General features: G+C 42.4%; 1 protein-coding gene across 1 annotated transcript; it reads right to left on the bottom strand.

Annotated features, from left to right (window-relative positions):
- Positions 1–258: 258 nt before the first annotated feature.
- GDAP2 (ganglioside induced differentiation associated protein 2) lies at positions 259–27,795 on the bottom strand. The gene is made up of 14 exons (XM_069866680.1): positions 27,669–27,795; positions 26,033–26,278; positions 23,966–24,105; positions 19,652–19,805; positions 15,156–15,244; positions 12,737–12,813; positions 11,485–11,644; positions 9,615–9,765; positions 8,626–8,702; positions 7,227–7,303; positions 6,536–6,675; positions 5,911–5,965; positions 1,709–1,852; positions 259–1,033 (listed from the first exon to the last, which is right to left on the bottom strand). Exons 2-14 carry the CDS (start codon positions 26,206–26,208, stop codon positions 986–988), a joined length of 1,488 nt encoding a protein of 495 aa, XP_069722781.1. The 5' UTR covers positions 26,209–26,278; positions 27,669–27,795; the 3' UTR covers positions 259–985.

Below are 27,795 nucleotides of genomic sequence, written 5' to 3'. Positions count from 1 at the left end.
CTCTTTTAGCTTTCTATTGGAAAGCTTTACGCCTCCAGCTCCCTGAGTATTCTGTGGTTAAGCCCTCTTACGTGTATCTCATCTGCCAAAATCAGTGACTGTCAGTGTAACAGGAAATAAAAGGAACATGGATATCTAAAGAATCTCTGACACCAGCGGTTGGAGTCACCATTTCCCCCACCCCTCCATACACATTTGAGGCCTTGATTTATCATGCAAACACATCTGGCCACGTCAAGAGAACGTAAACAACTATAATTAGAGAAGAGAAACCACAAACATTTTTCAATTTTATTCTTACTGGGAGGGCAGTGGCATCCTGACATGTCACATCATCCAATGAAAACTGACAGGGACTTTTACCAAGGCTCCTAGCTCACCTAGCATTTATGGTACTAAGTTTCACAGTAATCTTGGCTTGGCTGTAGTGCTTTGATCAGCCTGCAGACATGGCATTCCCAATTCCAGACACTTCTGCTGGGTCAAGAGCAAAGTAATCAGCAGTAACAGAAAGGGAAAGTAATCAGATGTGAAACACAGACCATGTGATGGGCAATGCATCAGGTTGGTACTGCACAATATTTGTACAGAGCAGTTAGAAATGGGTATTACAAATGGAGCTGGAAAAAGATAATAGTTAAAAAAACATGTTCAGGTGCTTTTGATGGATTTCCCAGAAAAAAAGTCTCTTCAGAAATAAATGTAACAGCATCAAAAAAAAAACCTCCTCAAAACAAAATGCATCTTGTGATCTTTAAATCAACTTTTCTGCTGGATAAATATATTTGAAATAGTTGTACAGTTCACAGTGGCATAAAGTTCTCCGATTGCTTGAGTGCTTGAAAATATCTTATCAGTAAAAAAATACCAGAGCTGGGGGAGGAAAACCCTCTCTCTGAATTCTGTACACGGGCAAATGCAGAGGTTTTGGCAGGCATCAGGTCATTGGATCCATGGGAAACCAGCAGCATCACAGGACTGCAGATCACAAGTCAGGGGATGGAGGATAAGAAGAATAGTAAGGCCCATTTTCCTGCAATGAGAATAGAAAGACCAGTTGAACTTCAGACTTCTCCAATACACTTTGGTGTAATGGATGACAACACAGAAGCAAAACCAAATAGGTATGCCTAACTTCCTCTTCCACGAGTATTGACTGCCATAATTCATCCAGGAGAGGACTTGTGCTGGTAATGAGTTAAAAATAGCCCTTGGTTTTGCCTCTGTTTTAAGCAAAAAATACAGATTCAAATTTTGCATTAAGCCAAAGCCGTGATGCAAGGAAGCCACAAATGCTAGCAGAGCCAGTCAAGATAAAGTTGCTTATGGAGACACACAGCTCTGTCTGATACTTTGTAGTTATAGCACATCCTCTTCAGAATGAATGCAGGGCATATTCATTACGTTATTTGGTCAGGTACCTGGAATGGAGAAGGGAAGAGGAGTAGGGACCAACAAAAAGGCAGGGCACCCTTCTACAGTTGTGTTTTCCCCCCGCTGCTTCCCCCGCAGCCCTTCCTGGGTCATTGTTAACAATAACATTGTTATTCACAAAAAAAACCCCAAAACCTAGACTCTCCAAGAACATTCCCTTTCTTCTCCTCATTCCTAAGATGTGGAAGTCAGTCCCTTTAAATCTCTTGTGGACCAGCACGGAAGAACTATACTTAGGGGCAAAGATTGATGCTTGCCACACAAAATCACTTACCCTGGCATCATACTCGAGAACAAAAGGGGGAAGATCAATCTGCTCTGGGGGTATGGCTGCGAATAACTGCTGAAGGCTTTCCACATAGTGGATTTTGTCCTTTAGCCCTGAGACTGTAAAAGTTGTGAAAAACCATGCCGAGACCTGAAAACAAACAGGAGCAAAACCAAATTAAGATGATGTTGTTTCAAAACCTTCAACATAATACTCTATAGTTAAACTTGAGACACTGATATCACCACAACAACACAACAAGGCCAGGAATTACCACTGACTGCTAGCAACCACTGTCTTTAGAGCTTTCAAGCTGGTGTTTTCTCACTCCACACTCACTCCTACCCAACTGCCAGTGTAAGGCCTCTTTCTGCAGCATAAGAGTGACAGCTATTCTGCTCTGTCTTCAGGAAACCATCTGTTTAGTGGCACACTTTCACTTCCAGTTTCACTTCCAACTCAGAATATGATTTATTTGATTTTATTTCTGATGAAGGCAAAGTGTTAAAAATGCTTCTAGATTGTTTTTCTAACAATTCTTCTATGAGCGATGAAGGATAACTGTTTAACGAGTGAAAAACACCCTCAATTCTCTACCAAAGTAGCAAGCTTTCCCAGGCATATTATGAATGACCATCACTAAACATAATTGCTATGGACTTTTAATGTATAGAAACATTAATAGGCAATATTTTTGCAGGTATCTTGAAAAGCAATTCCACATGCCCACCCATTACACAAGTTTCACATCTTAGCCAAAACCATAGAAAATACAGAGGGATTCAGAAATGTTTCTATAAAATTTCTATCATATCCATTTCTCAGTAATCAGAGGTTATAAAAATAGTAATACAAGAACAGGCATTTTCTTATCAGTAAGAGGACAGAGAACTTTGAATTCAACCAAATTCCTGTTAATTCACTGAAAGCAGAGTAAGTTAAATCAAAGTAGACAAAATCTAGTTAAAAATCTAGTCATTAGAGGAAGTTTTCCTTTATCTTCCTTGTCCTGCAGTTCCGAATCTGACTAAAAAGCTATCACAGTCACTTTGCCAAGCCAGAAAAAGAGTTAAAAGTATCTGATGCCTTTCCCTCAAAAAACCAGCACAGTACAGATGAAGTGTCACCAATCTCTTAACTGGACCATATCCCAAACAAAATCTGGGAAGTTTTATTACAATTGGAATGATCTTGTGTAGAAAAAGCCGTAAGTGGTTTGTGGCAAACTTTGTATTGGCATGCGATCTCCAGAAACTGCTTTTATGACTGCTGCAGAAGAACAAGACCAAAATTGTTGATGATGAATATAAGGATTACGATGATTATGAAAGTAATTTGAGTATTCGAGTATGATTAAGTTTTGAAACATTCTTGCTTCACACTCAAGTTACTAAATCTATGAAAACAGAATTTCTCTGGGTGAGACTGTTTTAGATTCAGCCACTGACACTTCACTCAGAACACACCAAGCTCTACAAAACTTTGTTTGGAGAGCTCTCGGAAAGGAGGATCCAACAGGATTCACAAAAAAATACCCCAAAAGCCCTTTATTTATATATCGGCAGCAGAAGCACATTTACACATAAGAATGTGAAAGAATTTGTGATAGCTCTTCAAGGGTATCTTTAAGACCCTGTGGCAAAGCGTTCACACCACAAGAGTTGATGCCTAAAAAACCTGCTGTTGCCTATGATACAATTTCATCATAAGAACAGTTACATTTCAGCAGGACTACAAGAGAATCAATTTCTTCACAGATCACAAGAACACTCATTGAAATATTTTACAATGAAGGTGCTGAAACACTGGCACAGGTTGCCCTTTTAGCCCAGAAATAAGCAACAACTCTTAAGAGAGTGCAGCTGCTCACTAAGTCAGGATTCAATATCACATAAAATGGACCACTTAGAATCATAGAATAACCACAGATGTTTCAGAATTTGATACATAGAATCATAGAATGGATTGGGTTGGAAGGGATCTTAAAAGCCCATCCAGTTCCAATCTCCTGCTGTGGGCAGGGACAACTCCCACTGGATCAGGCTGCTCAAAGCCTCATACAACCTGGCCTCAACACCTCAAGGGATGGCGCAGCCATGACTTCTCTGGGCAACCTGTGCCAGTGCCTCACCACCCTCGCAGGAAAATATTTCTTCCTAGTAACTAATCTCAACCTCCCCTCTTTCAGCTTAAAACCGTTCTCCCCCTTGTCCTATCCCTGCACTCCCTGATAAAGAGCCCCTTCCCAGCTTTCCTGTAGTCCCTTTAAGTAGTGGGAGCTGCTCTAAGGTCTCCCCAGAGCCTTCTCTTCTCCAGGCTGAACAACCCGAATTCTCTCAGCCTGTCCTCATGTCGGAGGTCCTCCAGCCCTCTGATCATCTTTATGGCCTCCTCTGGACTCGCTTCAGCAGATCCATATCTTTCCCACGCTGTACAAGGCTGATGGGTTTGGGAAGTTGCATGAATGCACCAGCCTTCCTCATAGATTTGAGACATGGGGCATTTCCCACTATTTCTAGGAAAGGAAATCAATACTCCAAGTGGGAAAATGAATGTACCAAACACTTATGAAATTTGAGGCTTCTGGACTAGCAATGTTCCTCAGGGACAATGGCCCTGAAACAGCCAAAAAAGGAGGGGAGAGAAAAAAAATCATTCCCTCTTAGCAGCCACCTTCACTATCAGGACTTCCTGCTGCATATTCCCCATCACATTTCATAAGCTACAGCCAGCAGCAATTCCACCTGCCTTTCAGTTAAAGAAAAGGCTTGGAAGACAGACATGGACACACATCCTCTTTTGCCTTCAGCTGCGCTGCCAGGACAGGACACAAACCAGTTCCATTTCCAGCAAGTTAGAGAGTTCTGTATCTCTCGCCTTCCCTGTTTCCTACCAACTATCTGCTTCCCTCACAGTTCTGTTGAGGCCCACTGCAGTTCTCAAAGGACAGAGAACATGGCAATGGATTGGTGAACACTCGTTCATATCCTCCACCAAAACAGGTTTCTCAAGCAAATAGAAATGCACGGTAAGAGAGGAAGAGGTGAAAGTGCTGCTGGGAATCTAACACATAGTACTTCCTAGCTTCAACTTTTCCACTCAACTTTGTGACCTTAGTAATGTCCTGTGCCAACTCCTATAACTTCAGGAGAATTAAAGCTCTAATCCTAGCACTGAGACCTCAGATCTGTACCCTGTGGGAATAATTAATATCCTGGCAGAAAGTGGAATATATGCTGTTTGGGAAGATGGTCTCATCTACATGAAAACAAGGAAGCTTTAAGTCTCATGCTGTTCCAGCTGTGCACACAAAGGGAGCACTCTGGAAATTCAAAATAATTCTTATTGAACATGTGCAACCATTTTTTGCAGGCGTATAAATTCCTCAAATTGATCAATGTTGGCAAAAAGCAGAATAAGCAGAGTTTAAACTGATGTGAACACTGAGGGTCACATTTCTAACTTTTAACAGGACAAACAAGCCTTAGAAAGGGCTGCTGCTGACAGTTCACCTGAAGCATTTTTACTGCCGCAATGAGTAGTGCCTATGAAGTACAGAAGGGAGTGAGCTCCATCTTCTGTTGCTCCACACATCACCTCCAAGGATAACATCTTACTGCTTAATGAATTCAGTTTTTCATCTCCTGAAGGCTTACCTGGATTTTTCTGCGCTCTGTCACAGGCATTTTCCCGATCTTTTTTGCTCTTCTACACTCTATAAACCTGAATAATCTCATTGCTACTTGGCACATCCTTTCTGCCCTTGCCAGGGAAACTCTTAAGTGATACACAGCACCCATAAAATATGCCTTGTGGGGAGAGAAGAGGTGAACACCCAGAAAATCAACTACACCAAAAACAGACTAAGAGGTTTTGGTCATGGTTCGTCATTCTGCCAACCAGACAGCAGGAAAAAAAAGACAAAATGTTTCTCTTTGAAAGCATGGAGATCCAAAGCTTCCACCTCTCTTTCAAGGGCATGTGCGAAACAAGGCACAGCTGCACTACACCGGGGTTCAGTTTATCACCGAAGTTGGAAGGCTACAGCTAGCTCAAAGATGGGGATGAGTTTCAAGTTCTGACCATTGATCCAGAAGATACTGCTTAATTTTGGAAGTCTTTTATACACCTCCACATTCCCCATACTACAGTTGCACATACTACCCTGCCGACACCCAAACCATTTCCTTCTGTTCTATATACCTCACCTTTGAGCGAAATGTTGGGTGGACAAAATATAGTGCCTTCAAGTTCCTCTTGTATCTGTTAGAAAGAAAGAAAATGCTCTTTAAAACTGACTTCTAACTGAGCTCACCTATACAACATAACAGTCAAAACATAGATCATTTGCCCTAAGCGCCTTAAATGTAATTTTACAAATTTTGATCTAATATAAGGGCACATAGCAGAAAAGTAAACATAAAGGGAAAAAGGGCACAATTATTATTCTTCAGGTAAAGACATCACAGCCTGCAGTCTTCTATGTAGACATTGAAAGTTATGGACAAATTACGACTGCCCATGTTACCCAAGCCTCTTCCCTCACAACTAGCAACATACTTCTAACAAAGCCAGGCTCCAGAAATTCCACTCCACCTCTGGACAGAGACAGACAAGACACCCAGTACACCTCTAACAGCTCCAGAATGGAGACTGCAAAGCACAGAACTTCCTGGTTTAACAGATGGTTCGACAAGGAAAGAAAACATTTTCCTTCCTCTTGCCTTTTTATCTAGCTCTTTGTCCCAAAGTGCTCTCACAAATACATGAGAAACCAGAGAATGACAAACATTTGCACAGCACAACAGAAGACTCGAAGGGGTTGACACTCACTTGGCATCAACAACATCACAGAGTTTCTTCAAGAAATTAGAATCTAGTTGATTGTAATCATTTGTGAGTGTATGGAAGTACACCAGGACATATTCCTTCACTGCAATATGATCCATGACATGGATGAAATACAGAAGAGCCTGAGACAAAGAAATGAAATCTATATTTGCAAAGAACTCTTATGTTGCATTACATTTTACTATGCTTCCTTTAACTCATTCACAAAACAGGAATAGTGAGGCTGTGTGGCATGTTTGAACTACAAAAGCAAGGTGAACATTCCAAATTTAACTTCACTACAATCATTTAAATGTCTTTTTTTGTCTAGCTGACCTCACAGAAGGAGATAAATTCTTGCTGTTTTCATGAAAGTCTAACTTAACCTGTTACATTTCAAGTCTTGCCAGTTACAGAAGCAGGCCAAGTCCTACTTCTTGAAAAGAAAAAGGAGGTCATGTTAGGCCTGTTTCTCTAAAAACAGTCTAGCTCCTTCTCAAGAAAAGACAGTTCAATATTCTCTTACAAAACCTTGTGTGTAAAATTTAATATAAACTATTTTTGTTGACAGATAAGTCTCTTAAGACTTCTATAGATAATATTTCTCGTAGTAACAGAGAATTACCCCCATAAGACTTTCACACCTTTAATATTCATATTCAACCTGCAAAACCCTAGTTTTACAAAGCCTTACCTTTTCCATGTCTATTAATGTTACAGGGATATTCCTTCCTACCACCACCATCACTGTGCGACCACAGTTATCCACACCTACAAAAGAAAGAAAATATGCCTCTAAACTTCAGTCATATCAGGTTTTGGAGCTGCTGCCTTTCAAACTAAAGGAAACCAGCCACAGCTCAGATATTTTGCATCTAGTTTTCATCCTAACAACAGAGGAAATACACTAGAGTTGCTGTACTTACTATAACAGTAGCAATTCTCATTGAAAAAAAGGCTGCATCACATCCCAGAAACTTAGGTTTTAAGGACTACAGTTTTATGTTTCCTATATACTCCATATTCACCCAACCTCAAGCAAGAACATGCTTATTTTTAAGAAAGCCTTCACTTGCAGTTCTACCAACAAAGCAAACATCTTCCTAGAAAACAAATCTCTGAAATCTAATGCACAGATTCACAGAACACGCCTTACAGATCACCTGAAGCCCACAGAGCCTCGTCTACGGCAAGCCACTAAAATTACAGCTACTAGGCAGAAGGCATTACACAGCCTCAACAGTTGCACAAAGATCAACGTAAGTACCTGGATTTTCAGGAGGCCAAAGAACTGAACAGACCTTCTCTGCAGAAACACAGCTATGCTTTCAAGAGCTGGAGTACTTGCCCATTTCTTTCTGTCATGACACAAAGTGGCAGTAAGCCACTGGGACTAGGTCAAGTTTTTACATCCGAGTATGATGCTACCTAAAGAGTAAAAGTGAACTGAAGAGCAGAGCTTCCCCATCTCGCTCCCCAGGATGCAAGGACCTCACAGCTATTTTCTTCCATGGAGCATTTCACTGCGTGTTGAATCGCTCCTTAATCCCCTGATCTATTGAATTCAAGGTTGCAAAACACTGTCCCCACAGTACTCAGCCATTAGCACTAGGGGACACACATACAGAGGACAGCACCACATACCTAACCTGAGAGAAATAAAGCAAGCCGTTTGGTTAAGGAAAGCTGTATTCAAAGTTGCCTTGGTAACTGCGTATTCCCTATACTAATAATCTGAAAGCAGCATTCATTTCTTTGTAACAAAAGGGTGGAGATAGTTAATCTTTTCAGCTGAATTATCTCATACAGACTAAGCCAATGGTAAGGCACACTAACAGTATGATTTACATCTAAAGCTACAGATAATTGAGGATCTTCAGACTGTTGAAACAGAACAGTTTTGGAGTTTACCACACAGTCTTTCAAAGCTGATGAAGAGAGAATTCCTGCTTTACCACAGAGACATTGCCTAGTTCTTGGCCAGGCTTCTAGCTTAATAACACGATGTACTGTATACTCAAGTCCAAAGAAAATATTGTATTTGATTTTGTGTTTTTACTTTAAGACATCAGTCATCAGCATCCTGAACTTACCTGTCTGGTACAGGGCTTTGAGAGAAGCAATATCAGAGAGATCTTCAGCTCTTGCCTGACACAGCCAGCGATTATAACTAGAAAGTTAAAACCATATGGTTAGATCTAATCCTCATTTGGATTAGCATTAGCAGCCTGGAGAGGTATGCAGGAAGGGAAGGACAAAAACTCTTTCTGAATAAGCCCTCTCTAACATTGTGGTTTTCTGACCTACTATCAAATTATTAAAGAAAAACATTAGGAAAAGAGCCCAAACATTTGAGTGTTAGTTACATACCTAATGATTTTCTCTGTGGCAGTGAATACACACCAACTGGTAGCTATAGTGGCATTGCATTTGGGCACTTTGGTGTCAGTGTTTAATAAGGAAAAAAATGAAAATGTCTTTTTAACAAAAAAAAAAAAATATCTAGAAGTTGAACACAACTACACAGCACCCAGCGCCACACGATACTTTTTTCCCCTCCTTTGAATGGTGAATAACTTAGTGCCTCATCTGATAAAACAAGCCAAGCGTGCCTTAAGAGGGCTCCAGCATGGAACTGGCTTCTAAAAGTGATCATGCACATTACAGTTAACAGGGGGGAAAAAACCCAAAGAAGAAAGCCTCAGCATTAATTTATTTATCTTTCTGCTTTGAAAGTTGGAGGAAAAATGCTTTGCTGTCTGCCCAGAGCCTCAAGAGCAAGTAAGTGGGTAGTGTTGAAAGCAGGTGGCCGCAGTACAGAAAGTGGTGACAAAACAGTGACATCTCGTGGCAGAGACAAGCCAGTTGGTTAGATGGGCACACTAGCGGGTCACCAGCGTCCCTTTTCCTCCTACTGCTCCTCCCGTTCACCCTTCAGGCCAAAGAGGCTCCCGGGTGACACTAGGCTTTATCTTTCTTTCCTTGCCAGAAGTTTAGGCTCTACAGATAAAGTCATCACAGGGGTTGGTCCTCTAAACAGCTAACTAACCCAAAACATTCACACAGACAAGGAAATTCTCACTTCCTCTGATGCTGCTTTTGCAGTGCTGCCTCTGACAACTGTCCCTGAAGGATGAGGCGTCTCTGTTTATCAACGTCTCCCTCCATGCGGGCAAAAGCATGAGAACCAATGAAAGACAAATCTGCCTCCAGACCCTCTTCATCTGAAGCATCTGCAGTAGAAACAAAAGCAGTGTAAAATGTTCAAGCTGTGTACAAGACAGCAATGCTGATGATGAATTGCTATGTATCTCAGTAAGCCAACCCAGTCACCACACTACAAGCTAACACAAACCCCCACAACGTGGCTCTGATATCTCACCAGTGCCACTGACAGATTATAGCATGTAATTGATAACCAGACTCCCTCAGAATGCTGGTTTACCTGGAGGCTAACCAGGCAAGACTTAATCATCAGCTTGTAACAAAAGGACAGCAGTTAACTCTCTCCTAATCATCAGCTTGTAACAAAACGACAGCAGTTAACTCTCTCCAAACACAAGGTCTGGAGAGAGAGCTGGGCTTTACAGTTGCCCTACTTGTCACAGGGGGAAAATAAATATGCAGAAGGACAGATGTTGCAGCTTTATTCAGTTTAGAAGATGCAACGTAGAAAGGGCTCACTTTCTATATGATTGATGCTGCTAGAACAGATGCCGTAGAGCTGGTGGTAACCAAAGTCTGAATATTTTTACAGCACTGTTTACAATACCATGAAGACGTATTGTGTAACAAGAACACAAGTGTTCTTGTGTCTTGTGTAACAAGAACACAAGTTCACTTGCTTGTGACAATACCAGAACACTCCACTGAACTTCATAACATCAAGTAATTCTAAGGCATCTATCATCACTTCTCTGTGCAATCTCGATGGGAACTGAGTTTCCCAGTTTTAGTGTAACATGCCACAGTAGCATTGGTGCAAAAATGCAGGATTCTACTATACCCATCAGCTCCTACAAATGCAAAATGAGTAATATCACAAATTATTAACTAGAGGTTGAATGCCTCACACTGGCCAGCCACAGCTACAAATACCGCTCTACCCAGCAATTTGGACAGGCAAAACCCACTAGAATCTGATCAGCAGAAGTAGGTACATCACATATCAAACCAAACAGTAAAATTAAGTTGTCTGTACGCTCATTGTATGTTCAGCCTTGTCCCATCTGGTGGTGTAAAAGCAGAAAATCTTTAACACGCACTCCAGGTGACCGGCTTTTGACTGTTTAAGGCTTTGCCTGAAGAAGTGCAAAGCTTTTATGGCACTGCTAAATAAATAAGGCAGAAAAGGCAATTTATATATTAAATTGTTTTGCCATACACATCTCACCTCCTCAACCCTGACATCTAGGCAACCTCCTTACAAACAGACTATTTTCACTGAGGGCTTAGACAGCCATTTCCCAAACACTGATCTCTGGGTTGATCTAGTTCCTCTGTCTTTTAGGGTGTTTCTCCTAGTTTTCATTGAGCATCTACTATTTTGATATGCATGGTTCTATCAACAGAATCTTATCACTTGAGACAACATTTGCTAATACATGAAGATAGACAGTTAATGTCTTAAGTTCAGGGCTGCACAAGAGCCTGTGAAAAAAAACCTGCAAATTTCCTAATCACCTTGGGAGAATATTTGCAAAGGCAATGAACTACTCCACCTCTCACCCAAGAAAGAAAAAGACAGAAGAGCAGCTCTACCACAACCTCTAACCATGGCACCCTACGCAATGAGGCAGAAAGCAGAAGTTACTGTTGTGGAACACACGAAAGCAGCAAGGACACTTGAGAACTGTCTTCATTATAACTTGTCTTAGGGGCGGTGGGGCAGGAAGCCTGCTTTTTCTATTGATTTTCGCACAGAGAGACTTATTCTGAAGTTCATAACTTACCATCTGGAACACCTGGCTTTTCAGTAATCCTGATCTGCCGCTCTGGTACTACAGGCTCCCCTTCCGCATTGCCAATATCTGCAGGGAGGTAAGGCAAGGATTGTATCTCTTCTTCCAACGATCTTGGAAAATACAGAGGCAGCAACTTCTGGTAAGTGGCCTACAAATAAGAAAAATGCGTGAAAATCTATCACGCATCCTTGCTTTTCAGTTAAGTAGTACAGCCCCTTGTAGCAGGGAATTTCTCAGTAGTTTAGAAGCAAAGTATCACTTCCCTCAATGGCTTATTTTGGGCTGTTACCTGGCAGTAATGGCAGGTAACCTTTTCAAGCTTAACTTATTTTTTTGGCCATACTGGCACATGGCCTTGAGAAGACTCCGTAATCTACCCAAGTCCATGCAGGTTAAAGCAGATATCTTTATCTGGTAATGAAGTTACAATATGCATGGATTACAGACTTCAGCAAAGGCTGCTTACATTAAAACGCACCACTACATACCTCACCTTTACTGATCTGACTGGGGAAAAAAAAAAAAAAGAAAGAGCAACAACTAGCCAAGGGAAATCCTCCTCACAGGGAGGAAAATAATGAAGTGTCTCTACCAAACACTAAAACTTCATACGTTTTCTCCAACTGATTAGCAGTTTCAGAACATCCAACAAGTTATTTTCCTCATCCAGATGCCATAGAACCTGAATACTGTGGGTGCATTCTGCCCAAGAAAAGCCACATGTAAGTCAAATATACAAGAGAAATATACAGATATACAAGTTGAAACTGCTAGCATCTGTCTGAACAGATCATTAGTTAAACAAGCCAGCTAAAAACATTTGAGATGTTTGTAGGTGATGTGTAGGCATGCTAAACTGGCCTATTGACAGCACAAGAGAAGCGGCATCACATAAAGAGGAAATCTTATGTGAGGCATTTCCATTCTGAAATGCAAAAGGCAGGTGCCATCCAGCACAACTGCAAGCTACAACCTCTACCATCAACTCCAGTTCATGTCTCAGGAACACAGAAGTCAGAAGAGGAAAGATTCTGAATACGTCCATAGTCACTGCTAAGAGCATAAGCAGTACCGGGAAAAAGGCTATGCCAGTAGGAGCCAGAAGAATTCTGTGGGACCAAAAGTCTATGTGACATTATGGGGACACCTGAATCCAGCTCTACATTGCAGAAGCTGATGCTGCTGCAGAGAAGATCAAACATGCCTATGAATTTTGGTGGAATGAACATCAAGGATATACCTCTTCAAGCTCGGAGACTGCAAAAACCACCTTCTCCAGAGTCTCTCCATGAACCTCCAGGAATCTTCTAACTGTGCCTACAGGGAAGAAGATGAAACATGGTTAGGAAAACAGGAGAAGAAACTTACACACACAACTATAAGTGAGGAACTCAGAGTGCCAAACAGAGATACATCTCTCCTGATACAAAACAGCAGCACATGCTGTATGAAAGTGTGGATTAAATGGTAGTTTAACACAGCAAATGGGTTGTTGCTTCTCACTTCGGAGATGGATACAAAGAAAAAGAAAAAAGTGTCTCCGATTTTAGCTCACTAGGTATTCCTCAGTCTGTGAAATGTGATTCTATGGACCTGCAAAAAAGAGCCAAATCCTTTCTTCAGAGTCCTACATGAACTGTCAAAACCAGATATTCCTAGAACAACTCATCATGTCCTAAGCCATCTGGAAAGTAAGATAATAAGCAAGCCACAAAATGAACTGGTACAAGACAGTCAGCCACACAAAACCTCTGGGGTCAGCTATGCCAAAGAGGCATATAAAAATCCTACTTTTAAATCAAGAGAGAATTTACTTCCTCTATTACATTGTTTTGGACTCTCCTAAAGATTTAGCATAACCCAGGGACACAGTCAAGTTCCTGAGCATTTGCAGCTGAGGGGGAAAAAAAACAAAACATTTTGTAACCAAGCTTCCAGTGAGATATGTCCTGTAGAGATAAGGTCCTCGAGCTGCAATAACCTTGACATGTCAGGATTTTCAAATGCTTTCCTGTCAGACTGCCAAGAAAGAAAGCATCCAAACAAATAGCTTGGTCTAGCAGTATATTCTCAAGTAACATATGGCCCTACAGAGACAACAGAAGAGAGCAATAAAGGAAAGATGCCTGCTCTACAGAGAATATATTAGCATGAGTTCTTCAACAAACAGCAGAAGAAAAGTGCTATTTTCAAATACTGCCAGAAATTCATGTGTAATTGGGTTGACGTGCAACAGTACTTTACAGGACAATTGCAGTTGTGCAGTTCCACAGCAAACTGATTTCTGGACCTGTGTGAGCAGATGTTTCCAGATGTCTCGCTCAACAGGCAGATAACAGAGCACAACGGACAAATCTGTTTGTCCACTGTCAGCGCCTCTGCTAAACAAAGGGTAAGAAAGACTCCTCCAGTCAGCTTGAACAACAAGAGGAAAAAACATTCCTTCCACCTGCAATAACTTTCCTGCTGCGCAGAAGTGCCGTGCAGGAAGGTCCACAGACTGGCTAGTGGTGGTGGAAAGCAGACAGGAGCAGGTCAATTGAAATGAAAGTCAAAATAAAAAAGGGAAAAGTAAGAACCAGAGAAGCACATAATATTCTTCCCTGACAACTTTTCCATTCTTCAATTATTATCCTAGGAAGTTTTCTGATTTGCTTTTTAGCAGCCTTCACGTATTTCCTTTAATATAGTTTCCTCTTAAACCTGAATAAGTTCAAAAACTTTTAAAACTTATAACACTTTTTGGTAAGAAGTGATATAAAATAACGTAAGCATAAGAACCATTTCCCCTGTTTGTTCTGAACCTGATTCATACTAGCATTGTTTGAAGGTTCTTCCTTTGGGAGACGGTGAACAGCCGATTCCTGTTCCCCATTTCCATGCCACCTGTGAGTTCACAGACATCTATCACACTCCCTTCAAGTTCAGTGTACTCCCGTCAGAAAAGACTTTAGCTTATTTAGTTATTTTTCAACTTCCCTATTTCTGTTGACCTCTTCAACTTCTAATTCTATGTTCTTCTTGAATGCGCAGCTTTAAGGGCGGACCCAACACAGATTCATAACATAACATTCTCATTTATAGCATAACATTCGTTGTGCTTGCTGTTTTGAACTTCAGTGAGCTGTTGTTTTCATGGAATTATTATAATTCTAAGATTTTGCTCCCTAGAATTAGTCCATCATTTTGAATGTGAAAGCTCAAGCATAGAAGAAGGGGTGGGTCAGTGGGGGAAGAATACCACTTTACATTTGGATATGCTCATGACACAAATAGCAGATGAAATTCACTGTTTGAGGTCTACAGCTGTCCAACAGTAAGGCCTCATCTTTATTTTTCTTAACAATTTTCTATTACCAGTACACACTCCCACCTCACTGTTCAGAATCTTTTCCAGGTTGTGAATTAATATATTGAAGACTGCAAGTTCCAGCACAGATTCCCATGGATCTTTACCGACAACCTCTCAGCACAGAAAGGACCATGTTTTTATCCTCCATTACATGATAAATCATGGAAGGCCTGGCTGTTTTACAGCCTCTAACAAACTACAGCCCCATAAGCCCAAAAAAGTTTCCCCATATCAACAGCAGCCTGTCAGAGGTAAGCCACCTGCTGAATACTGCCATCCAGTTTACACCACACTCCAATAAACTTACGCAGGGCTATGTGGGTTGCATCCTCCAGGGGGTAGCATCTTTTCACAGAGTTAATGACACAAAATCCTACAGAGCACATTGCCTGTTCCCTGAATTAGAGAAAAAGAAAAGCAAATAAGTTTGAGGTCAGATGAGAACAAATGTCTGTCAGTGCAGTAGGTAACACCAGTATTTTTTTTTCCTGCCTTTATGCAGCAGCAATCCTCTTCCAGGTTTGTGCAGAAGAAATCTTCTGCTAGCAAGATACCTACATACCATCACGAAGCAGAGAAGCAGGAAACCATTAATGATTCCACATTGTTTGCCCTTGTGTTTGTTTTCAGATTACTCCTGCCTCAGCTAAGTTGTTCCTGTAATTTCTCATATCCTGAATGAACAAGTTATTCCCTCAAGTTGCCTACAATCCTTTCCAAAATATTTCCCTTCCTGCACAGGATTGGCAGTAACGAGAAGGTGAGGAAAGAAGTGTTCTTTATTGTAAACACTCTCCTGTTTCTTCATCTGACCTATCATTTCTTCTGTTAGATGTCTGGACACAGATCACGGTTGCTTATTCAATCCTAGGTATGATTAGACAACCATTGGCTTTGAATGAGACAACTTTAAGATCTGTAAGATGCTTCCAGCACAGAGCCATATTTAAAAGGAAAGCAGAGGAGTTCCAACAGTCATCAGAGGAGTCTGTGCAAGATGAAGTTGGCAGACAATTTCACAAGTGTCAGAAGTTACTCTAGAGAACAGATTGACTGAAAGGCACTCAGAAGTCAGCAAGCAGATTTACTAGAATTTTTAATTGCTTTTAACATGTTTCAATCCAGACCTGACTTTGTTACTTCCAAGGCAGAACAAAACCGGCACATATTAGAAGCCATAGCTGCAACTTTGATTATGAAACAGTTGCTAATGCACTGCAACACACAGTTCAGACTTGGAAAACCTGATCTTGCCAAACCCTAGGAAACTATTAAGTAGATTTTCTGATACTGCTCTTGTTCAAGGACTTTTCATGACTGCTACCATTACAACATCTGTTACAGGAAACAAACAGAATACAGAAAAGAACACAAAAATAGAAAGCAGAAAGATGAAAACCTGTTAGCTAAGAGCACGGAGAAAATACCAGAGATGGAAGGGGAAAAACTACAAACCCACCTGCAGCAACTGTGGATTATGAAATAACCTTGCAGCCTGACTCAATTTTAGATTGTTGTATGAACACAGAGCCACGTGGCTGTGGAGATACACGACCTCACTGCTTGGGCAAGCTTATTTAAAGCTTCTCACACCACAAAGCCCAATGCAATTATCACTGCTGCCTCTCCTCAAAGTTACAAAATACTGCCCAAGTCTGGCTACAATGTTTTAGGACCTGAACCACAGAATCATAGAATAATCAGGTTGGAAGAGACCCACCGGATCATCAAGTCCAACCATTCCTATCAAACACTAAACCATGTCCCTTAGCACCTTGTCCACCCGTGCCTTAAACACCTCCAGGGAAGGTGACTCAACTACCTCCCTAGGCAGCCTGTTCCAGTGTCCAGTGACCCTATCCATGAAAAATTTTTTCCTAATGTCCAGCCTAAATCTCCCCTGGCGGAGTTTGAGGCCATTCCCTCTTGTCCTGTCCACTGTCACTTGGGAGAAGAGGCCAGCACCCTCCTCTCTACAACCTCCTTTCAGGTAGTTGTAGAGAGCAATGAGGTCTCCCTTCAGCCTCCTCTTCTCCAGGCTAAACAACCCCAGCTCTCTCAGCTGCTCCTCCTAAGACCTGCTCTCCAGCCCCTTCACCAGCTTTGTTGCTCTTCTCTGGACTCGCTCCAGAGCCTCAACATCCTTCTTGTGGTGAGGGGCCCAGAACTGAACACAGGATTCAAGGAGCGGTCTCACCAGTGCCAAGTACAGAGGGAGAATAACGCCCCTGGACCTGCTGGTCACGCCGTTTCTGATACAAGCCAAGATGCCATTGGCCTTCTTGGCCACCTGGGCACACTGCTGGCTCATGTTCAGTCGCTGTCAACCAACTCCCCCAGGTCCCTCTCCTCCAGGCAGCTTTCTAGACAGACTTCTCCTAGTCTGTAGCACTGCACAGGGTTGTTGTGCCCCACGTGCAGGACCCGGCATTTGGCCTTGTTAAACCTCATGCCATTGGACTCTGCCCAGCGGTCCAGCCTGTTCAGATCCCTTTGCAGAGCCTCCCTACCCTCCAGCAGATCAACACTTCCACCCAGCTTAGTGTCGTCCGCAAACTTGCTAAGGGTGCACTCGATGCCTTCATCCAGGTCATTGATAAAGACATTGAACAGGGCTGGAACCAGCACTGAGCCCTGGGGGAACCCCACTTGTCACTGGCCTCCAGCTGGATTTCACACCATTTACCCCCACTCTCTGGGCCCGGCCATCCAACCAGTTTTCCACCCAGGAGAGTGTGCGTCTGTCCAGGCCAGAGGCTGACAGTTTCTGAGGCAGAATGCTGTGAGAAACTGTGTCAAAGGCTTTACTGAAGTCCAGGAAGACCACATCCACAGCCTTTCCCTCATCCAGCAGCCGAGTCACTTTGTCACAGAAGGCGATCAGGTTAGTTTGGCAAGACCTGCCTTTCATGAACCCATGTTGACTGGGCCTGATCACCCGGTTCTCTTGCATGTGCTTCATGATAGCACTCAAGATCACCTGCTCCATGACTTTCCCTGGCACTGAGGTCAGACTGACAGGCCTGTAGTTTCCTGGGTCCTCCCTGCGACCCTTCTTGTAGATGGGCACAACATCAGCCAGCCTCCAGTCCAGTGGAACTTCCCCAGTCTTCCCGGACTGTTGGAAGATGATGGAAAGGGGTTTGGCCAGCACATCCGCCAGCTCCTTCAATACCCTTGGATGAATACCATCTGGCCCCATAGACTTGTGGGTGTCTAGTTGGGCTAGCAAGGCTCTGACCACCTCCTCTTGGATCACGGGAGCCTCATTCTGCTCCTCTAGCTCCTGGGTTTGTACACAGAGGGAACGACTTTCTTTACAATTAAAGACTGAGGCAAAGAAGGCATTAAGTACCTCAGCCTTTTCCTCATCCCCTGTCACTGTTGTTCCTTCTGCGTCCAATAGGGACTGTATGGTCTCCCTAGCCCTCCTTTGATTATTTATATATTTATAGAAGGATTTTTTGTTATCTTTCACAGACTTTGCCAATCTGATTTCTAGTTGAGCCTTAGCCCTTCTGATTTTTTCTCTACACAATCTCACTTCCCTCCTGTAGTCCACTCAAGAGGCCTGTCCCCTCTTCCAGAGCCAATAAACATTTCTCCTCTTCTTGATATCACTTAAGATCTCTCTGTTTACCAAGCTGTTTTTCTCCCCTGCTGGCTTTTTTTCCAGAACATGGGGATGGCTTTCTCCTGAGCTGCTAGGATTTCCTCTTTGAAGAGCTCCCAGCCCTCCTGGGCTCCCTTGCCCTTAAGTACTGTCTCCCATGAGACTTTGCCAACCAGCCTTCTGAAGAGTTCAAAGTCTGCCCTCTGGAAATTTAATGCTACTGTCCTGCTAACCACCCTCTTCACTTCACCTAGAACAGAAAACCCTATCATCTCATGACCACTTTGTCCTAGGCGTCCACCTACTGCCACATCCCCCACAAGGCCTTCTCTGTTCACAAAAAGCAGGTCCAGGAGGGCACCTTCCCTTGTCGGTTCATTCACCAGCTGTGCAAGGAAGTTGTCTTCCATGCACTCCAGGAGCCTCCTAGACTGCTTCCTTTCTGCTCTATTGAACTTCCAGCAGATATCAGGAAGATTGAAGTCTCCCACAAGAACAAGAGGCATTGATCTAGAGATTAACCCCAGCTGTTTATAGAAGAGCTCATCAGCTGCTTCTCCTTGGCTGGGTGGTCTGTAACAGACTCCCATCACAAAATCTACCTTCTTATAGGCTCCTCTGATTTTAACCCACAGGCACTCAATCTCCTCATCACCACAATCCATCTCAATGGTGCCCAAGTCCTCCCTTACAAAGAGAGCTACCCTGCCTCCTCTCCTGCCCTTCCTATCCCACCTGAAGATTTTGCACCCCACCATAGCCGTACTCCAGTTATATGAGTCGTCCCACCACGTTTCCGTGATGGCAACAACATCATAGGCTCCTTGCCCGGCAACATCTTCCTGCTCTTCCTTCTTATTCCTCATGCTGCGTGCATTGGTGTAAATGCACTTCAGCTGAGCTGCTGAGCCTTCAGCCCTCTTAGAGGGAACAGAGTTTGTTCCCAATTGCCTGACAACTGGAGTAGCTAGCTCCAGAGTGCCCGCATCTCCCTTAGCGCCCCCAGGTGTGTTCTCCCCCACTTTCTGTGTGGTGATGTACTGGTGGTCCTCTCCAGCACACCCTCTCCAAATCACCAGTGCCCCACGTCCAGGCTCGCTCCTGTCTAGCCTGGTCAAGATCAGATCAGATCTCCCTGCAAATTTTATCTACGCTGACTAGAGACAACTAAAGGTAAGTTGCGTGCTTACTTTGCGAGCTGCAGAACATTGCGGTAACAGCTGTATAGAGAACTCTCGGCTGCTGTGCGATACCGGCTTTTGTATTTAGGTCCCACAGTGTGAATGATGAAACGCGCAGCCAAATTAAATCCTTTGGTGAGTTTTGCCTCGCCTGTCCTGCACCCTGAAAAAAAATAAACACAATTGCCAATGTCACAATAAAAAAAGCTAGAAGTACTCAGGCCCTTGACTTCCTCCAGAGTCAGACAACTCCGCTTCATATACAGAGGTCTATGTTTCAGACATGAAATATTACATACAGCATTCTATATCTTAACAGTTGCTTAGTATCACCTAGTCAGGTTGAGGAGGCAAGAGCTGTGCTCACTTCTCTCAATTTTAAAACTGTATATCTAAGGACAAACCAGAAATTGCAGGAAAAGCTGTCTCAGCTGCACTACTTGCTATGCTACATGCAGAGACAAAGGGAGGAATGATTTAACAATGTGAGGAGAGCTGATGCACAAGTATGCTACACAACCAACAATAAGAAGTCCTTCTAAATTTAATAACTTGGTTTGGGGAGATTGCCTCTTGGCTAAAAGGACTACAAGTCTCCTTAATCAAACCCAACAGCTGCTGGAAAAGCTATTAAAAATGTATTGATCAAGCACTCGTTTCATCTACACTCTCAGAACAGGGCAGCCTTATTTGTTTTGCAAATTTCTTCATGTCCTCAAGGCAGGAATATGATGCGCATGGAGATCACAGCTTTCCTGACAGACTAGTTGTCTAGTTCGAACTTCTGTGTGTTCAGACAACACATTTAATAGTACCATTCCCAGCACCCTTTGGTTACGTACTCTAGGAGCATTTACTGCATGCCAGCATACTTTACATCTCTACCTCTTTCTGGTTTTGACTGTTCTTTGGCTATCCCCTCCAAGGTATTCATACTTAATTCCTGTTGTTTTTCACAAGGGAGATCAGTTTGTCAGATACCTACAGATCCTTCCATTTCCTTCAGTTTGCCAATGCATTTCTGATAATGAAAAATCCAGCACAGCTACTGTGTTTGAAACCTGCTTTGTCTTTGGCACCTGGAAGGAAAGTCTGCTAAGTCTCCCCTTCACCTAAATGTAGTCTGCTCCAGTTCTGGGGCAGCGAAAGGACTTCTAGTCTCTTTCCTTGTTCTCAAAAGTAAGCATTTTCCACGTTCTTCCTTCTGCTTGTACAGCTGCACTTCAGCTTTCTGCTGTGGCTGAAAACTAATATTTTCACTGGATTAGCTTTCGACCTGATCTTACAGGTTGCTACTGAAAAGGAAGGAGATGTGAACAAGCAACTGTGACCACTCTTTTGGCAGCAGCACTGCAGTGGCTTAACTTAAGTCAATCATGAACCCGCCTGCTGAATAGAGGCGTTCATCTCTTCCACTACACTCTGTTCCTTGTGATGCTCAAGCAGGCTATTAACGCACATGAAAGCATATTTTATTGCAAGAGACATTCCATGTTGAGAATCTCTTACTTAAAACTAAGTAGGTCTTTTTAACATCAAAAACATGTGGCCTCTAAGCCAACATCTTGTGAACTCTTTGATCCAATAAATCACATCATTCGCTTCTATAGACCTCCACTGTGTTTCTTCTGGATCAACCAAAAGGAACGCAACAGCATACTAAAACTAAGCATACTCTTCAGAATTACTGCATGTCCTCCACATCACCTCAGCTCAAGACAGCAACTAAATAAGAACATGGAAAGAGTAGAAACTAAAACTGAAACAATATGTCAGATATCAAGTTACTATTCTTCTCCCATGGTTGATCCAAGTTGCACAATTTCAAAAGAACAAGCAAAGGCCTGTAGGAAAAAGCGTCTCATGAAAATGAATGAAGCAGGTCTGATTGAGGTACAGTTCCGAATTCAGTGGGGAAACTAGTAAATTCAGACAACCAGGTGTGGCATCAGTAATCCCTAGCTACACTTACATCACACTTAGTACTTCCCAACACCTTCTGCCTGGAGATCTTGACAAAATGTATAAAACAAAGCCAGCAGTGATTATTATTCCTATTTGAAAAGGTAGGGTGAGGTGAGCTAGCAGAGTGAGCTGCACAATGTCAAGGTCTGTGGCAAAACCGGGAACAAAGTCAAGATTCCATTTTTCATCTGATGACATTTCAAACATCAGAAAAGCTTTCTCTCCAAGTTTAAAATGGAAAAGTCTGACTCCTCGATATAAAGTGTGCAGCAGAGAAAAAGCCTCACTGGAGTTGGAAGACTGCTATTTACTGCTGTTACAGAAGGTCTTTATTAGACTGCAACAAGTATGCGTTGATAGGCAAGCATACATCAATAGCACTTCATCTGCAAGCCCAGGCGCTTGGCTGTAGTATTTCTTTGTTGATCAAAACTACACACTGTTCCCAGGAACCCACAAGTTAACTGAGCCTTAAAGAAAGCACAAGACTTTGAAAGGTCAGCACATCGCATGCTTTAAGATCGTGATTTTTCCTCAGAGTCTATGAACTATGACTATATATCAAGCAGTAGGAATAAAGGAGAAAACTGACTTAAAATTGCCATTGCTCCCATTTTACAGCTTTTAAGCAATGACAATACTTTTCACTTTCCCTCCCAAGAACACCCTCCTATAAAAAAACGTTCAAGATGAAATGGGAAATGGCACAAAAAGAAGGCAGATACAAAAAGAATACAATAAACTAACTTATCAAACTCCCTTCCACTTCTACTGTGAAAAACATATTAAGGGTGCACAGAAGCCAAAGCTGTAACCAAGTCTCTCTTTCCTCCCCTACACAACACATCAGCGGTGTCAGAAGAACCGACTTCTGAAAAGCTCTTGTCATAAGATTAAAAGGAAACTATTATGAATAGGGAGTCTTGAACCTGCGAAACGCATTACAGGGAGCAGACGCCACTATTATCACAGGGATGGAGGATGTGAAACTATGTAACTTGAGTAAAAGGGAATTCAAGAAGCTAAGTCCAAGGTTTAGAAATAACTCCCTACAGAGCTGACAGATCTCAAGTTTTAAGGATTGCCCAAGATGTTGTCCCTCTCACCTCACAGTGCATACAAGAAACCCACGTTTACTTTAGAAGAGTTCTGGTGTGCATAGGAGGGTCCTAACTATTCTATGATATCTGCTGCATTTTAACAGTTGTTTCCACCCAAAGGATGCACACTGACTTTCCCCATCTCCTACGAAATGGCTACTCTTCCTTCTGTTTTGCTTCCAAGTTACTCCACAAAAAGCAAGCTGAACCTGCAAAAGTGATTTTATAAAAGAAACAAAGGATGTCTATTCTATTGTAGTTCAGGCTGCTGAGTATACTTTAGAAACAGTGCGGCTCTCCTGTTTTGTTAGTACAAAATAAGGAGACAGAGCTGCTACCCCAAGAGTGAGCAGTACTACTTAGGGATCAGTTGGATCTCAAGATTCAGATCAGTGCCACAGTTACAAGAAATGTGAATTTTTAACTGAAAACTAAATAAGATTCTGTATGACCCCGGATAACTATAATCTTTGTTCCTGATAGAAAAAAATAGGAAACTTTTCTTTCTTTTTTTTAACAGGCACTGGGAATAAAGCTGAGTATTTGTAAAACTCACTATCAGCCATAAACTCTGTTAATAAAGAATCCACATAATGCAAGCTTCATCCACTTCCAGAATAGCCTTCCATTAGGGATGGCCTCGTAACTTTCTAATAAAGCAATCTGTTGTGCAGAATAGGCAAATGAGCCAAGCAATTTAAGTAGTCACTAAAACTTTTAGACATGCAGCATTTTATTACTCCATTTATTAGAGCCACAGTTTCCTGAAATTGCTCGTGTATATTAATAGGCTGAAAGAGGATACACTAAGTGGAAATTAGAACCCATTTAATTTTTGCAGTGGTGAACTTCAGTTCCTGCATTCCACAACACCTACTGTGAAGGATAAGAATATCCACTGAACATGATAAAAGCAAAATCTGAAGATGTACAAAACTGGTCCCTTGAGTAAAAGCTCTGATAAGCTGAATATTTTAAGTGGTTTCACATAACAATGGGAATTGCTGTATCACAAAGTAAGGGCTCAGCAACTCAAATACCTGCCATGGATTTTCAATTATATGTAACCTGAATAGCAGAAAGAAAAGTGACTAGATTGACACGCGTTTCCTCCTTTTATTTCACATTAACATCAGATGTTGGGGCAGGAGGTGGGTGGGTAGGAAATTTATACCTTGATTTTAGTTTATGCTCAAATGCTTTGCACTGTGCAAGGACAGTTGATTTCAATAAGATAAAAACATCTCCAGCCTCTTACCTTTGAGCTTCTGCAGTTCATCCTTCAGGTCAGGTCCAGCATGCACATATATACTTTCAGATACTGGATTCTTATCAGTGAGAGACTCATTACTAGTATTTACTATAGCTGTGCAGTTCAGTAACGCTACATCTCCTTTCCTGAGGAAACAAGGGAACAGTTTATTGCAGGCTAAACACAAGATTAAGCAGGATATTCTCAAATAAGAGCTGACAAGCAAGGAAATACCAAGTTAAGGAAAAGCATTAACAGTACTCCAGTGTCCACACAGCACAGCATACCCTGACATGCTCACCATGCAGAATCATCCTTTGCCTCTGACTGATGAGGAAAGACAGCACTCAGCCTGCTATTTCCTAAAAAACTCCAAGCATCAACATTGACTTAGTGATGCATGGAGAAAAGGTGGTATTGTAGTTGTATGTAGGGCAGTTTAGCAAGCAGAACACGTGAAGCTGCGTGCTAAACTAATGGAGTATAATAGGTTTCAAAAAACTCCATGTATTCTCTCGTTGAGAGAGGAGGATAGTTCTTGTAGTGTATTACTTCAAAATTTTCAGTGTTTTTCAGTGTACTTTCTTCGCTCTGCATATGCACTAGCCAGAGCACCTTACTGCTGCTGCTCCCCCTCAGACCACCAACGACTTAGCATGACAACTTAGCATGACGCTGCCACTAGACAAGCTTTCCTTGCCTTTGTTCTCAAACAGTGAGCACACTCTTTGATCATATTCATTCTGCTGTTCAGTGATTAGACACGCAGAAGATAAACAGAGATGCACATGAGAATGGAGTAGCACAACTCTGACCTATTTTTTGTCATAGCAGGTATTAGAGATTTTGAGGATAGGCTGAGAAAGTTGGGGTTGTTCAACCTGGAGAAGAGAAGACTCCAGGGAGACCTTAGAGCAACCTTCTAGTACTTAAGAGAGGCCTAGAGAAAAGCTGGGGAGGGGCTCTTTATCAGTGAGAGCAGCGATAAGACAAGGGGTAACAGTTTTAAGCTGAAAGAAGGGAAGATTAGATATTAGGAAGAAATGTTTTCTTGTGGGGGTGGTGAGGCACTGGCTCAGGTTGCCCAGAGCAGTTGTGGCTGCCCCATCCCTGTCCAAGGCCAGGTTGGATGAGGCTTTGAGTAACCTGATCCTGTGGGAGGTGTCCCTGCCCACGGCAGGGGCTAGAACTGGATGGGCTTTAAGGCCCTCAACACAAACCATTCTATGAGTTTGGGCATCAAAGATAATAGGAAGGTAAACAGATTACGCCACACAGGGAGATTCCAGTAACAGTTGAAATTGCACACATTTATTACTCCCAAGTTATAAGAGATGTTTAGTCTCTCACTTTTTCTTTACTTAATCACGTTCAGAAAATACACGAATATTCCCCATTTCCTGCAGGTGCTAACTAGAAAGAGGTTCAGGCTTATCCCTGAATCTGCATCCCTGAGAAATCCTTCTCGCTTCATATCGATTAGCAGAGTTACTCATCTAGAGAGGAGGTTCTAGTATCCGAGTTACAGTAAAGAAACTGATGAAGTAAGTTCACCTCAGTACACTGTACTTCATCAATAGATCTTGGTGGAAAACCCCAGAGACAGAATACTGAATGAAGAAGAGGGAAAGGAGGGAGGGGAACCCAAAGCAAGCCACAGGAACCATAGGAAAGAAAAAATACTGATCTACACAAGAATAGTGGAAGCAGAGTAAAGCCAGCAAAGGAAGAAAAAAATCTAATAGACAGCAAACATCTTTTTTAAAAATGTAAGAGACTCTATTGAAGTGCCCAAATAGGTTTTGATATTACGCACACAGCAGGAAGTACAGCTCCCGTCTGCTGCATCAAGAAGTACCTATGAACACGCAATTTTTAATCTATGGTGAAGCAAATCTCAGACTCGCAGATTTACAGTGAACAAAAAGACTATTTTCTTCCCAGAACCTGTAGTTTTTGATTCAAGAAAAAAAAGGACTTGAGGACTTTATACCACAGCAGTGATTGTTATATGAGGCAATTGCAGTAAGTGGAAAAGTGATGACAAACACACCAAAGCCATATAGGACTTACCATAAGATTATCTTCTCATTGATGTCTTTTCTGTATGGAAAAGGTGATCTAACATCAACTCGAGCTTTTTCAACAGAATTTTGGTGAGAGTCCAGCTGTTTTGCCTCATAGGCATCAGACCAGACTGGCAGACTGTCGACATCCACAAACTGGGAAGGAGCACCCAAGGGATCCATAGAATGGTAGCAACAACTCCTTTCCTCTGTATCTGATCACACTCCAGTTCTCACTGGAGTCTTCGAAGTGCTTTAAAGGAAGAAAATCAAATCAGGTCACCAGCCATTCACTAAGATCAATTCCCTTGGAAACAGACCTTTCAAAAGACTGCAGAATGATTAGAACTTGTAGAAAGCGGGAAAACAGATTTCCCACTCAATTGCTCTCTCCTTGTCACTATCTCACTTCTCCTTCTCACTACCTGCATGCAAAAAAAGGTAATGTAAATATTCACGGAATACTTACAAAGACAAGTCTTTTCCAACAGTGCAAGATGAAAAAAAATGTTTAATTGATCTAACTGGCATGTGATCCAGTATTTTGAAAGTGCTGAACACAAATCCTAAAGAGAGAAAGAACCTGTCTTTGAAAATGATTACTTCTTCATCTAAATAAAGAACAAATTTATATCAAAGTACATATAACATATAATTTCAGAGATTTTGGTCTAGCTCTGGGTCATACTTAGAAAAAAAAAACAAACAAGACAGACCAAAAGAAAATATTGCCCCTCAAACAACCACAACCTTGCTAAAACATACTTTCCAATTACCAGCACATTAACATCTAAGCTACTACCCTTTCATTTTAACTACTAAACTATACTAGCGAGTTAAGCTAGCACAAGTACAGTCATATAAGTAATTTCATTTTGCCACATAGACGCCTACTATTTAACCTTTTTCCCCAGTTCATAACTATAAAGGGATTAGATCGGAAAGAAAAGTCTGCCCCTGAGGGTAGTGAGGCCCTGGTAACGGTTTACCCTCAGAGAGGCCGCAGAAGTCCCATCCCTGGATATGTTCAAGGGCAGGCTGAATTAAGCTTTAAGCAACCTGATCCAGGGGGAGGTGTCCCTACCCATGGCAAAGTGGTTGGAACTGGATGACCTTAGAGGTCCATCCAACCCAAACCATTCTATGATCCTCCAATAATAATTTTGAAGGGGGAGCATTCACAAGCAGCAACTCTGAAGTGCAAATAACAAAGCATACATAATAAAGGCCACCACTAGGGCAAAGACGGCTCCAAGACCAACTAAATAAGGCTTCTATTAGGGTGTTTGCCATGAAGATACAGAAGAAAAACAACGAACAAGAAAGTAAGGATAGTTAAAGCAGCCTGAACCAAAAGCTCCTGGGCAACGCCGTATTCCTCAAACCAAGGGCACGGGTAGGAGGATGAGAAGCGGGCAGCAGAGTGCACGTAAGCTCCCCCTAAGTACACCCCCTCCTCCAGCTACTGCCTAGAGTCTCCAACGGGAGCCAGCGGCCTCCCTAAAGCGAGATAGAGCGCTACTAGCAGGACTAGCAGCCCCACCGGGGAGGGAGCGCTACCTCTTCCAGTGCCACACACAACGCGCCGGTAACCCGAACCACCAGAGGCAAACACAACACAGCTCACTCCCCTAGGCCCCTACCAGCACCGGTGCGGAGCGACTCAGGTAAAGGCCACGCCGCCGCCAGCCCAGCCCGAGGGTCTCAGCGGGCGCCAGGGCGGCGGCATCACCAGAAAAGCCAAGCGGGACACGCGCTTCCGCTTCCGGG

Source organism: Phaenicophaeus curvirostris, chromosome 1 (genome assembly GCF_032191515.1).
Source record: "Phaenicophaeus curvirostris isolate KB17595 chromosome 1, BPBGC_Pcur_1.0, whole genome shotgun sequence".
In the NCBI taxonomy this organism is placed as follows: domain Eukaryota; kingdom Metazoa; phylum Chordata; class Aves; order Cuculiformes; family Cuculidae; genus Phaenicophaeus; species Phaenicophaeus curvirostris.
This window is presented reverse-complemented; position numbering and strand designations above follow the sequence as displayed.

Bases quoted from the DNA above. Each gene is read 5' to 3' on its own strand.
- GDAP2 (XM_069866680.1), bottom strand. From the start codon at position 26,208: ATGGATCCCTTGGGTGCTCCTTCCCAGTTTGTGGATGTCGACAGTCTG. The intron at 9,766-11,484 runs GTAAGTTATGAA...TTTCTACTGCAG, and splicing joins AAAGCCAGGTGTTCCAGATG to ATGCTTCAGATGAAGAGGGT. The intron at 7,304-8,625 runs GTAAGTTCAGGA...TTTCTTTTGTAG, and splicing joins CAAAGCCCTGTACCAGACAG to GTGTGGATAACTGTGGTCGC.